General features: G+C 40.6%; 2 protein-coding genes across 4 annotated transcripts in view; one reads left to right on the top strand and one right to left on the bottom strand.

Annotated features, from left to right (window-relative positions):
• Positions 1-248: 248 nt before the first annotated feature.
• scamp5a (secretory carrier membrane protein 5a) lies at positions 249-7,168 on the bottom strand. 2 transcript variants are annotated; one of them, XM_042221953.1, is made up of 7 exons: positions 7,080-7,168; positions 5,959-6,037; positions 5,737-5,856; positions 4,453-4,609; positions 4,267-4,368; positions 3,048-3,165; positions 249-1,083 (listed from the first exon to the last, which is right to left on the bottom strand). In XM_042221953.1, the coding sequence occupies exons 2-7, from the start codon at positions 5,963-5,965 to the stop codon at positions 895-897; spliced, it is 693 nt and encodes a 230-aa protein (XP_042077887.1). In that variant the 5' UTR covers positions 5,966-6,037; positions 7,080-7,168; the 3' UTR covers positions 249-894. The 2 variants fall into 2 exon arrangements, with proteins under 2 accessions (XP_042077887.1, XP_005929205.1); XM_005929143.3 differs by lacking the exon at positions 7,080-7,168 and adding an exon at positions 6,879-7,069.
• A 1,953-nt stretch (positions 7,169-9,121) lies between these two features.
• Positions 9,122-13,323, top strand: part of parp16 (poly (ADP-ribose) polymerase family, member 16) — a 6,158-nt gene continuing 1,956 nt past the window's right edge. Inside the window, exons 1-5 of one of the 2 annotated variants that reach the window (XM_005929142.3) lie at positions 9,122-9,407; positions 10,089-10,285; positions 11,014-11,151; positions 11,235-11,441; positions 11,581-11,752. In XM_005929142.3, coding sequence (XP_005929204.1) covers positions 10,097-10,285; positions 11,014-11,151; positions 11,235-11,441; positions 11,581-11,752 — 706 coding nt within the window. In that variant the 5' untranslated portion in view covers positions 9,122-9,407; positions 10,089-10,096. The other variant, XM_005929141.3, reaches the window with a different exon arrangement.

Genomic DNA, 13,323 nt, shown 5'->3' with positions numbered 1-13,323 from the left:
CACTTGCTAGCCCGTTGGAGAGTACATATTTTCCCCTTGCGATCTGTGGATCTTTCACATCTGTGAGAAACAGCTTGCATGACTTTGTCAAAATGAAATAAAATCTGCCTCTAAGAGCTCTTAAGTGACATATAACGAGCTAGTCAGATTATTAGAGTTACACTGCTAGCTATAATTGCTAAGAAGATTTTAATATCCTTGGATAAAGCCAAACTATCTGTTTCAGCTTCAGTTTCTGGTCTTTTTGCTAATTCAAGCTAACTGGCTGCTAGCAAAGGTTAATTTTATAATACCCTATATATAACCCTGAAGCAAGAGAGTGAATTAAGGTGTTTCCCAAGATGGTCAAACTATTCCTTTAATGGGAAATAAAAAATTCTTGACATTTGTATATAAGAATTTAGCCAAACAGCTAGTCCATTACATCAGCTGAGAAATAACTGTTTCAGCATTGGTGATCTTCAAGGCTAATAAAAGTAAAGACCCTTAACAATATAGCTGTTTCAGTCCCATAAATATCACATTAAAGATCATTAGAAAATTTACAGAGTGACATTGGAGACCACCTACTCAAATAAACTGAAGATGCTCAGGGGACTGGGTCTACCTATTTTAGGCTATGTGTCTCTGTTGGAAAACAACACCGACCAGCTACAACTGAGCAGCATAAAACAACAGCAACATTTTTTGTTTTTTAAAATAACTGTTGATTTAAATGTGAACCGAGTAAAATAATGAAATCCCAGTACATTTGCACCAAAAACATGACTTTTACATTGTTCTGTTTGAGTTCAGCATTACAGTGTTATAATGACGGGCACCTAATTCTGAATTGTGTTCTTAATTGATCCCTTTTTAGTTCTCCCACTCAGCCGCCTGGCCTACTCCTCTGTCCTACATGGGTTCGTCGTAGTTGTAGGTGGGAGCTGCTGAGTACTGATTCTGCTGCATGGCGCCTTGAGCAGCCCCCATGGCGGCCTGCTGGGCTGCCTGCTGGACATGGGGGTTTTTCCAGGCACCCGTAGCCCACTCCTCCTGGGCTTTACCCAGGCTGCCACCACTGCCGCGGTAGAAGTTATGCACCTAAAAAAAGACAGAAAGGAGAAATGGGATTCAACATGAATTTTACTCTCTATCAAGTATGACTTTTATTTTTTTAAATTTGTAAAATTGACCAAATTACCATAAAGAAAAGGTGAATTTTATTATTTGTCTGTAGTGGCACCTCATTTTTTTGTGTCATGACCACATTATTGGCAACATTTACTTTCCAAAGAGCTGTTCCTAAGCAATTCTAGACCGAAAAAGATATATTTGAGACTTACACTCCCAATGCTTGTCATGTTTAAATAATGTTATACATGCTGTAACGCAAGAAATTCCCAGCTTATAATACTAAATGATATCATCCTATATCTTAATGACGTTCTTAATGAAGTTGACGCACCTTGTTAAGTATGTGACAATTCTGCAGTGGGATATTTATGATTATCTACTACTTTAATGTTGCATTTTAAATACACTAATATCTTGTTTTTGTTGAATTTATACCAATATGAAAAAACAATAATGAAGTGGATGAAAAATCATCACTATGCTGCGGCCCACTTAAAAACCAGAAAATCCCATGAAGCCCACCCGATCTTAGATCTTCTGATCGAAACACAAGGCAAATTGATGTATTTCTCTGAAAAATGTATTAAAAACATAAACACAGGCTGTTGGCTATTCATTGCTAATCCTACCCAGTCTTAAGCAAAGTGTTAAGGCCAATCTGTGACCCGCCTGCCTGGGACACAAACTTTAATACAGGAGCGGTAAATTCAGGTCAGAGTAATGAGCACTATCACAACATAACCAACTGTTATTACCATTTTTACTTCACTTTTTATATGAATAATAAATTTATATAAATATGTAATGGTACATACTTGCAAGTAATTTCAAACTGAATTTCTGTCGTTCCTGAGGCCCCTCTTGTAATATCTTTGCTTTGCTGTGCTTTACTAAAATCAAAAAGATAGTTTTCACAATCATCTAGTTTTTTGTCACAGTTTATTGGACAAAAGAGCTGAGTGCAGATCCAGAGCTGTGTGTTAATGCCACCTAGTCATGACTACCGATTGATTTATGTAATGTCCATGTGGGCAGGCACAGCCAAAGGGGCATCGGACCCTCAATGACAATAAGTGACATCAAGACAAAATAACTCCTGGTGTTGCTATTTTGGGACCTGTTAACTTGGGATCCGCAAAGTGAAGCAACTACCAATGAGAGCAAAAAATACCGCTGATTGATATATGAGGGTGTGGTGATAGATGGACAGCATTCCCATGGTAAGAAATTGCCACAATGACTTAGCAGGTATAGTTAAAACACTAGAATAATAGCCTTAAAGAAACAACAGATTCTAAAAGGTGGATGCTTCACACACATCTTTAATCCTGCAGCACAAAACAGTCACACCTTGACCAAAGCTTTAACGTTAGAACTCGGGATTAGCATCATCAACTTAGATGCCACCAATCATGAAATATGGTCACAATCCCCTCTTCTTTTCAAGAGTTGTGGCTTCAAATGTTTTTGCAGAACACTCTGATGTCATAGTGAAGTCAACCTTTGACATTTTGTATAGAAAACGTCATAATGTTATCCTATTAAACCTTACTGTAATATGTTGTCAAATACAAAGTTATAGAAACCCCCCCCCCCAAACAAAACAAAAACAAAAAAAACAGCCACAATAACCTCTGATCACCAAGTTCTAATAAGTACTTGGGCCCCTCATGGATTCCTTGCATTCACCAAAAAGGGATTTAAAAACAGCCTGAAATAAATAAATATCACCTCCAAAAATTTCTGTTGCTAGTGCAAATGAATCAAATGTCATGTTATCACTGCTTCCCTTTAAGTGGGAAACAGCGCTGGCATTATAATACAAGCTAATTATTCAATGCTACTTGGACTGGATTGCTATCTTTCACTTGATAATACCAGCACTGATTGATCTAATAATTTCTGTGACCAGGTAGAAATCAGTCACTCACCTTTGAGAGGGCGATGAAGGATAAAACAGCCACTGCAGTGAACATGATGGTGGGAATCAGCATGACCACAGCTGAGCCAATGTTGGTGCTGAAGAAGGTGATGGTGGCCAGCCAACCGCTGAAGAAGAAGAAGCACAGAAGAATCATCATATGCTCACAATACGCCATATTTAAATAATACATTAAGCTTGATAATTCTAGATAATTCTGATATTGGATTTTTAAGATTGATACCAAAATATTTAGAGACTATTGTTAGAAGCTGTGAATTACTAATCTATGCTGTGCCTAAAGCCTGATGTAGACTTCTGCAGAAAATCTACATCCTAACTTTACAACCAGAAACCAGAAACCCCTCTTAACCCTACATCACAACCTTCCATGCCATTGAGCCAGCATATAGATACATTTCTTAAAAGCTGAATGTCAGGTTACAGTGTAGAGTTAAAAAGAGTTTTCAGTTACAACGAAAGCTACAGCATAGATTTCCTGCCGAAGAATAATTCAGGCATGATTCTGTTCGGATCAGCTGGTTGTTGTGTTTGTGGAGTTCAAAACAGCCTGATCAAAATGGAAGTTGTAGAGAGCCTTGTGCTGGACAAACTCTGTGTTTTCCTAAAGGGTGTGTCTCCTGGGGTTGCTGTAGCTCAGGAGGTATAGCAGGCCGTCTGCTAATGGTGGTTCGAACAAAAAGGATTTACAAGGGGTAAAAAACTGCTTGTATACCCGCTTTTTAATATTTCCCATTTCTCTTCAGTACATTAACGTTAAAGAGAGGTTGAGTATATTACAGTATACTTATGTGGTGGTGGAAAACACGAACACGAACTCTAAACCTAGGTGATGGGAATATAGTTATTTCATTTATTAAATTATTTTCCCATATCTTGGCAATCAGGGAACAAAGAAAACAACCATGCATCAAAGTTAATCATATTTTATCACCAAAAAAATGATTTAAGAATTAGGAGTTAAAGTTTGATGGCTTAGACCTCAGAAGGATAATGAACCTCTTTAAAGCCTCATTGGTTTAGAAAAAAATTATTTTTTGAATGAAAGTGTATGCTTTAGATTAGATTACAAAGTATACCCCTTGATTCAGGTGCTTCTAGAATCATCTTTAACAACAATATAAGACAAGAAATAAACTCTATACATGCCAGTTAATTTCCATTTCATCTGTACACATTACTTTTAATAAACCAGTACAAACTCTTACCAAACTCCCCAGCCTGGAATGCCAACAGTCTGGATAATACTGATCACCACCTGGGCCATGAAGACGAAGAAGAAAGCCATGAAGTTGAATGAGCTGTCTGTCCTGCGTGGAGAGACTAATCGTCAGAAACGATCTTATTCAGCGGAACAGCAGGAAGAAGTGTAACTCAGAGGGAAACACGCTTACTTCAAGGCCTTGTAGATGGGCCTGAACCAGCACACGTAGGAACAAGGGGTGAAGAGGATGAGCCACAGGATAGCCATGCCAAAGTTGGTAGCTCCACCGCCTCCACACATCCATGCCAGGCAACCAATCAGATTAACAGCTAGCGTGGCACTATGCACTATCAGCGTCACAGAGAGGAAGAATGACAAAAACATAAAAGAGTGAGGAAACAAACAAACAAACAAAAAAAGGCTACAGCAAACACCCCGCAGGCTCCATCATTACTCATAACTCAGCAGGATTTAATCACTATGAAGACCAACAACTACACACTGCCATATTTCCAGTTCTACATTCAAGACTTAAACTACAATAATAAAATATGATATAGAGGTGCATTTTATTCAGCACACCATTTCCACCCAACATAACATATACTCTAAACTCTTTTCACCAGACTTACATTTTTGCTTTAAATAGCAGCACCTATGTGATAATGAAAAACATACCATAATACTCATGTGACTGTAATAACTTGACACTACTACCTACTTTTACAATTTATGTACAAATTATGTTCTTCATTAATGAGTTAAGAGTTAGTGGATCTCAGATAATAGTGGGGAATAAACAAAGAGCATAAATGTTTTTGGAAATTATTCCTATCGTTCACTATGAAACTGTACAATAACTCCTCTTTCTGTGACAGGTGACACCTGTCAAGCCTAAGATTGCACACACATACTTCTGTATTGTATTCTAAGAGTTATAGCATACATTAGAGGTGAATGGAACAATCCAAGTATCAATACTATCAAATATTGGTATTGGATTGTAACTTTGTTTCACAATGTACCATTTTTCATTTTGTACCCCACTGATTTGTGTAAATAAATTATTTTCTTGGGAAATTAAAAAAATATAGCTGAAGTCCTCATTTTCTGCCCGTGGGACCTCAATTGGGCTTCAGATTTGTAAACAGTTTGTCAGTCAAATCACAAACCACTAAGTAAATCTGTGAGCTAAATCATTTTCAAACTTTACCCCTCAAAATAAAAACCACGGTAAAATGAAAACGGTGGTTATCTGGCTCTGGGACATAATGTGAGACCGGCCAATCTAGTTTCCCAGCTGCACGGAGTGTTTGCACTCTTTAGTTCTCATAATATTTTGGGTAAAACAAAGCAGCCCGGCATGAGGAGGAAGAGAAGTAGACAGGTTAACGGGTTACAGCTAGATGCATGCAAATACCGACTGCTTCCAAATGCAAAGAAAATAAAAAGCATTTCCTGCAGGTACACTCACAGATCCAGAGGTAGTAGAGCCTCTTGCACATAGTGCGGTGTTGGTCTGGGATCTCGTTGAAGTCTTGGTAAAAACATGGCTTAAGGGGGATGAAGCGAGGAAGGGGAGGGAAGTTGTTTTCTAGGACACAGAGACGTGATTCAGTGCTTCACATCAAGAAGAAATCAAGTCAAGAGAGGTGCATGAGCTTTTATTCAACCTTTATAAAAGGGGGAAGCTCACCTGCCATGATTCACTGCTTTCCGCCACTTGTAAACCAGGCACACAGACTTCTTCAATCTCAGCTCCCTTGAAAAGCAAACTGCAGAAAAGGAGAGAAGTGCATGATTAAGTGCAACATCACTTACTATCCCGGCCCTGCTTGTAAGCAACAGGCCACAATCACTGCAATAGGAGTCTTTGACATCCTGACACGATTTGGAGAGAGGAGGTACCCATGGTGGTACCCAGGAGCATCAGATAGACTGAGATGAACCTGTTTTCTTGGTCACATATTTTAGCGGTGTAATGCGCGCTCCAGGACACAGTGTGGCCTTGTCGTGATCTCGAATGCATATCCTTTGGGATTCAAAATAGGCGTTTGAAAGGCCTATTGAGCTTAAAGGCTGGATTATATAGATGTTACTCTCTGTTTATCGCGTTCTCCTTGCTAAGCAGGCCATAATCAACTACCTTCCATATTTAACTGTGTTAGAAAATCATATTTGTAGCGCACGTCATGGTGGACGCATGGTGTATTGAAGGGCATCTTTCTGGCACAGATAAACCAATCTATGCCACGAAAATGCTGTCTGGCTGAAGTTGCTTTTATTCATTGTGAATCGCCGGCTGTCTTAGACGTGTATTTCGTTCGGCTGGCGGCAGTGATGCTGCAGTGGGGTAGTGCATTGAGATTACAGGCGATGGAGAAGCGTCCTTCAGCCTGCGCGACAGGCTGCTGCATCGGGGCTCTTGTTCATCATCCGGACGTCGAGCAAGTCGAGCACAAACTCCTCGCAGTAAACAGCCCGGCCTACAAATTTCGAGGTTTTACCGAAGCTAGAATCAGCTAAAAGAAAATTACATTTTTTAAAAAAAAAAAAATCCAATATTTTCCCTCCCTCTCTAGCTGGAGACCAATGAATGGAAATGCGGTGTCCTACCTCCGGTTCAGTCCGTGAATGTCGCTAGAATACCTCCGTCCGTTTAAATTGCATCCTACGATTTCATCTGTATTAAAACACAGTGGCCGAAACAGCTAGATCTGGCGCTAATCACACGAAAATGTCGCGTATTTCCTCAAATGATGGGGTTGGGAGTAAGAGGCGGGCACGTGACGTATGGTCTTTTCATTGCGTACATACCGGCCCCCTCCTCGACGCTGGGTTGTGCCCGGCCGGGTAGGACCAAGGCCCTGGAAAAACAATGGATTTGTTGCTGACCTGACCTGACCAATCACAAAGGAGAAATATTTTAGCTCTTAACCAATAGGTTGACAGTGTTAAAAATCAGAGGAGGCATTACACAACCTGACCTGATTGGCTGCCTGTTATCAGCTACTTCCATAATAAAGATACCGCTTTACTAGTAGTATAAATACATTTCAATGTACAACTCGTTTCCCAGTAGTGGTAGTAGTAGTAGTAGTAGTAGTAGTTTTTAATATATATACAAGTGCAATAAAATAAAACAAAATAAAACAAAACAAAATAAATAAAAACACACTTGATAAGTAGAATTACTTTTTTTTGTAATTTTGCATCTGTACACCAAGATAATGGATTTCAATTCAATTGATTCAGGAACTTTTTATATGTACCCCCTATTTTCAGAGGGTCGAAACATGTACAATTATACAACAAGTTATTTGATGATTAGATGAGGTCTGTTCCCTCGTTATTCCGTGCATTTAGTAGCAGTGCACTCACATCCTCAATACGAAGTCTAAAAAGATGTCGCTGCAAGCAAAGGAGACACTCATTAAACAGCTGGCAAATCCTCTCAAGGGAGGAAGTGCAGCATTTGGTTATAAATTCTAGACTTCGGGCACCAGCTGCAAAATATTTTCATCCAAAAACAATAGTATTATAGTACCTTTACCTGAGGTACAACAAGTTAATATGGACTGGATCAATTCTCTTGTGCTTTTCTCCTATGCTTGACTACAAATTTGCTTCACAGTAAGTTAAGTTTATTCCAAAGAAACCACATAATCAGCATGGCTGAAATTGCTGTGTGCAATTAAAATACTTATCAAGCTGAAAAGATACTAAGGAGTAGTAAATTATTTATAAATGACTTATTGATCACTTTTATACCAGGCTGCGAAACAATTCCCACATGTGACTGGATTAGTATTATTAGAAACTGAGAAACCATAAGCAACCAAGGGATTTCTTTTATTCAAAGTACATATTCTGCTAACTTGAACAGGGGTTTCAAACTTAAATGCGCTGTGGGCCACTGCTGGCACTGTCATCTCATGTGAGGACCATTTTAGTGTTCAAGTAGTACAAAAAACAAACAAACAAGAAAACACCCACAAATATTTCTGAGTTTAGTGTTTGTTGTATAAAAATCTACGGAAAGACCAAAAGACAGTAGTCTATTCCACAGGAAATGTTTGGTTTTCTTGAAGGAATTGGTCTGGTAGATTATTTAATTCTATTTAAGAGTAATTGATGGATATAACATGTCTTTGAAAACAGATTTGAAGGAAGGGAAACAGAAAGAAAAGGTTGAGGTATGCCCAACTACGCAAGAACTGGACTGTAGAACAGTGGCAACAGGTCAGGAGAGAGAGGTATAGCAGAGTGTCTACAGCCACCTGGAAAACAGCTGTGTTTGGGATCTTCGCAAATTGATGGAATAATGAACACAAAAAATACCATCAGATTTTGATCCACCACATATTACCATCTGGAAAACATGTGATTCAAATCAAACAGTGGATCACTATTAGTCATAGACTGGCCTTCCCAGCGCCTGGACCTCATCATTACTGAAGCAGTGTGGGAAGATCTTGAGAAAGAGTGGAACAAAAGGCAGCGAACATTCAAAAAAGACCTCTGAATGCCCTTCAAGAAACCTGGAGAACTATTTCTGAAGACTGCTTAAAGAAATGATAAGAAAGCTTATCAAAGAGCGTTCAGGGTGTGGTGAAAAACTGATATCTTTATATAAAATATTGACTTTCAAGCGTATTAGAATGGTCCAAAATCTTTTTTTTTCTGTACTTCAATGTACTGTATGTTTGCATATATCTCACTAAATCGGTGTGCCTAATAAAATACAAAGAAATGAATGGCCTAAGACTGTCTATCGTGCCACCCCAGCAGCTGAAGCACTGTTTAGTTGCTACTGTCAAACATTAGATGGCTCTCTGAAACATCGGTACAGTTGGTCTCATGAATCCTGCCTTCGCGTGCCCTGTGCAATGTTAGACTCCAGGTAGAATAAACGTTTTAAAACAGCAGACCGAATACACATTGGCGTTTATGCGGAAATTAATTTTGTGCTCCGTCTTTGTCTCAGACTGCCTCGATAGCACGGCTCACACGCTTTCTCAGCTGCACATCTGTCTGATGTGTTTCGTATACGGTTTCCAAAAGGCAGAACTGTGCTTGAACGCAGCAGTGCCTGAAGCTAACGCTAGCTTTCCCTTCAGTGCTATGAGTTAAGCAAGACTGAAGGTAAGGGCAAAAATTATATTTCTAAACAAGGTCTGTCAAATTTAACTCATACGAGTGCCACAGTGATGTATTCCCAATACATACGGGGACCTGCAGTAGTCCGACAAGGCTTTATTTAGTGAAGAGCGGCAGTTATGCTCTCTTGTAGTGGCTCAGCTAATGTTAGCTACTCAGACGTCGCTTTCTTTGCATAATATTAGTAACCAAATACAGAAAGGTAAGACTAACATTACAAATCAGCATTAGTAACTATAATTGAACTGTCACTTTTGTCCTAATATTGACTTTATAAAGATTGTATTAAACCAAAACAATCTAACTTAGCAAAAGCTAAAGTATGTAATTGTTCCAGTAGATGAGCTGAATTTAGCTAGTGTCCTAGTTTAGCAAACCAAGGGTGAGGTGTAATGTCAGCGTTTGCATCCCAAGCAGAACATCTTTCAAAGTAAAAGAAAAAAGGCAGCGAGATGCCACACTGCCACAATACTCACCAAAAAGCTAAATGTTAAATTATAGCATCCTCTTTGATGTGAGGATTTGAGTGAAATAAACTACAAGAGCCTTGATAGTTGAAATATTTCAATGTGTGAGGATTAAAAACTTAGTCATTATTGACTGCAGACTTGCATAAAGCGGAAACCTAGACCTTGGCCGTGTGCTATCTTATCTCTTTGTACACAGTGCTGGGAATGCAGCCACCGCTGCCACCTGAAGCAGTCAGAGAGCTGGTGTGCTCTTGCCTGCAAAGAGACCCCGTAGCAGCAGACCTGCGATGCAGCCTCTTCGTTGCTGCCACTCAGAACTACAAGAGAGACTCTTTGCTTAGACCATTCCCTCCTCGTTACTTAAGTGGTGACAATAAGGAGTTTGAGGAGTTGGTGAGTGCTAAAGTGACTGTCAAAACCTCTTGAAGATCCTAGATTATAGTCACTGGTAGCCTATGCTTGCCTAAGTGCTCCTCAGTTTAATCATACAAGCTTTAACCAGCCTCAGGGGTAGGGTCAAGATCACCAAACCAACAGCAGCAGCACCTCTGTAGTTCAGCCATATATTCATTCACTCAGGTGACTGATCAGAATGATGACCAAGCCTATGGACAGAGGTATCCTAGCACAAGGACACTCATTAACATGAAAAGTGATACAGAGCTTTACATGGCAACTAGAAAAAATAACATGCATGCACACATCTACACAAAAGGGGAAGACAGAGGGATGGCAGACTCAACAGTAGAACATAAAATGTAGCTACTTCAGAAAAATTCCCAGCAAGTAATCGGTATCAACTCTCAAATCCACTACCACTCATATAGGCTGACCTATGATCCTGTGTTGAATGAGTGGGAAGAAACAAGAATTGTTTATTTTCAGTTGCGATATGGTCTGCTAAGATAATTGAGAGAACTGATCAAATGTAACATGATATATATCCACTCGGTGGCAGTGATGTGCTGTTAATGGTAGCTTCATGCCAATTATTACTCATAGATGAATTTGTGATCATTTCATGTCTTTGGTGTCTTCTCACTTTGAGAGACGTGTGTAAAAGAGACATTTGAATCTGTTTGTGGTAATATGATAAAACAAAGGAGTTTTTCCTTCTCCAGCTGGCAGATGTGAACTCGTTGCCTGGTGTGAGAGAGCTGGTGAGACTACGACCTGGAGAAGCAGATCATCATTTGGCCCTCGCACACTGGATTCTGTCTTCAAAGAGCTTTGCTGTAAAGACACTACAGAAGGAAGAGGTATGTTACAGGCATAGAGAGATAAACCACAAACTTGCACAGCTTTCTTCTTTGCTCAAGCGTGTTTCTCCGATCTTCACTAGTACGCCAAACTCTGCAGCCTGACGGAAAATGAAGGGATGTCTGCACCCGTGCCAGACTTCCTCTTTGAGCTGGAGTACTCTGATCAGATGAACGCGAGGTTTGAGAGGACGAGGGAAGGACGAGATGTTTTCTATGCTTTCCACGGGAGCCGCTTGGAGAACTTTCATTCGATTATTCACAACGGCCTACACTGTCACCTCAACAAGGTCAGTGTACCGAAACCTTATTTAAAAAAATTGTTTTTTTACAGATCATGAGGAGCAAGGCAAGTTTAAGAGGATGCTGAAGGGCTGGAGTGTAAATCAGAGTGATACATTGTGCTTACATGGACATTTTTCATTGCAGAACTCGGTGTTTGGAGAGGGGACCTACCTCACTAGTGACCTCAGTATGGCTGTCCTCTACAGTCCCCACAGCAGCGGCTGGAGAGAAAGCATTCTAGGTCCACTGCTGAGCTGTGTCGCCTTGTGTGAAGTCATTGATCATCCAGATGTTAAATGCCAGGTGAAGAAAAAAGGTATGTTTAACAGTCAGGTAAAAGCAGTATGTCTTCAACATGGATTCCAAAGCTATGAGGAGGCAACAAAAAAGTGACAGTTTATGAAAACACCTGAGCTGTCAACAATTAGCAATAAGACATATGGAGTAAAGAGGTCAAAAATGTGTGCATTTGTACATATATGACGGGTCACAGTTTTTAAATAAGAGTGAATCAGAGAGACTGGGAAGAGAAAAGGAACAGAGCAAATAATGGGAGACATAATTCGGTGGAGTGAGCAGAACCAGAGCAGAAATGGGCGAGGGACTTGATGGGTGAGTGATGTTAGATAGGGATAACTTTGAATGACACGACATGTAACAAGGCTGTAACAGAATTAGTATTTGTTGTTTGATACTTGAGTCGTGATACTTCACATAGCAGATAATAATACCTAACGATCAGCCAGCATAAGATGGAGAAAGAGAAAGGTGGTGGGGATCTGGGTGGTTCTGATGGGACCAAAACAGCTGTGGGTACCAAGCCTGCACTAATGATCATGTAGACGATGCACAGTGATGTTTTTAAGTCTCTTTGCTTGCATAAGATCCACCAAGGCTCCTGTGCTAACTTGGTTAAAACAAGGTACTTTTATTGCTTAAATACCTATATACACTTCCATCCATCCATCCATCCATCCATCCATCCATCCAGCCATCCATTTTCTTCCGCTTATCTGGGGTCGGGTCATGGAGGCGGCAGCCCAAGCAGAGAAGCCCAGACCTCCCTCTCCCCAGCCACCTCCTCCAGCTTGTCCAGAGGAACACCAAGGCGTTCCCAGGCCAGCCGAGGGATATAATTGCCCAGGACACCTCACCCAGGAGGCGCCCAGGAGGCATCCTTGTCAGATGCCCGAACCACCTCAACTGGCTCCTTTCAATGTGGAGGAGCAGCGGCTCTACTCTAAGCCCCTCCCGAATGGCCGAACTTATCAACCTATGTCTAAGGGAGAGGCCAGCCACCCTTCAGAGGAAGCCCATATCCGCCTCTTGTATTCGCGATCTCGTTCTTTCGGTCACTACCCACAGCTCGTGACCATAGGTGAGGGTAGGGACGTAGATCAACCGGTAAATTGAGAGCTTCGCTTTTACACTCAGCTCTCTCTTCACCACAACAGACCAGTACACTGCACCAATCCGTCTGTCGATCTCCCGCTTCCTTCTCCCGTCACTCATGAACAAGACCAAACTCCTCCAACTTGGGGCAGGAACCTGTCCCTGACCCGGAGTACACTTTTTCCATTTACTCTAACTTAGCCCTCAAAACACTTACAAGTCACTTTCATTCATTCACACACACATTAATGCACTGCTTTATTCTCTTGTCTTTTAAGCACTTTTTACCTCTTACAAACACTCACGTGGATGCACTTCGTCCAGTATCTTGGACAGGGACACTTGGACCAGCCCACTGGAGTATGCATGCAATCTGCTTTCCTGATTCACAGCTGACCTCCACTTATCAGGAAGAGTGAGGACTTAATGTCCAGACAGGCTGGAGTTAGGGAAACAGAAAAATTCACTGTTGCCAAAAAAATGAATTGGCAAAGA

Source organism: Haplochromis burtoni, unplaced genomic scaffold (genome assembly GCF_018398535.1).
Source record: "Haplochromis burtoni strain Fernald_Lab_line unplaced genomic scaffold, NCSU_Asbu1 Contig_77, whole genome shotgun sequence".
In the NCBI taxonomy this organism is placed as follows: domain Eukaryota; kingdom Metazoa; phylum Chordata; class Actinopteri; order Cichliformes; family Cichlidae; genus Haplochromis; species Haplochromis burtoni.
Note: the sequence above shows the minus strand (reverse complement) of the source record. Positions and strands in the feature narration are given on the sequence as shown.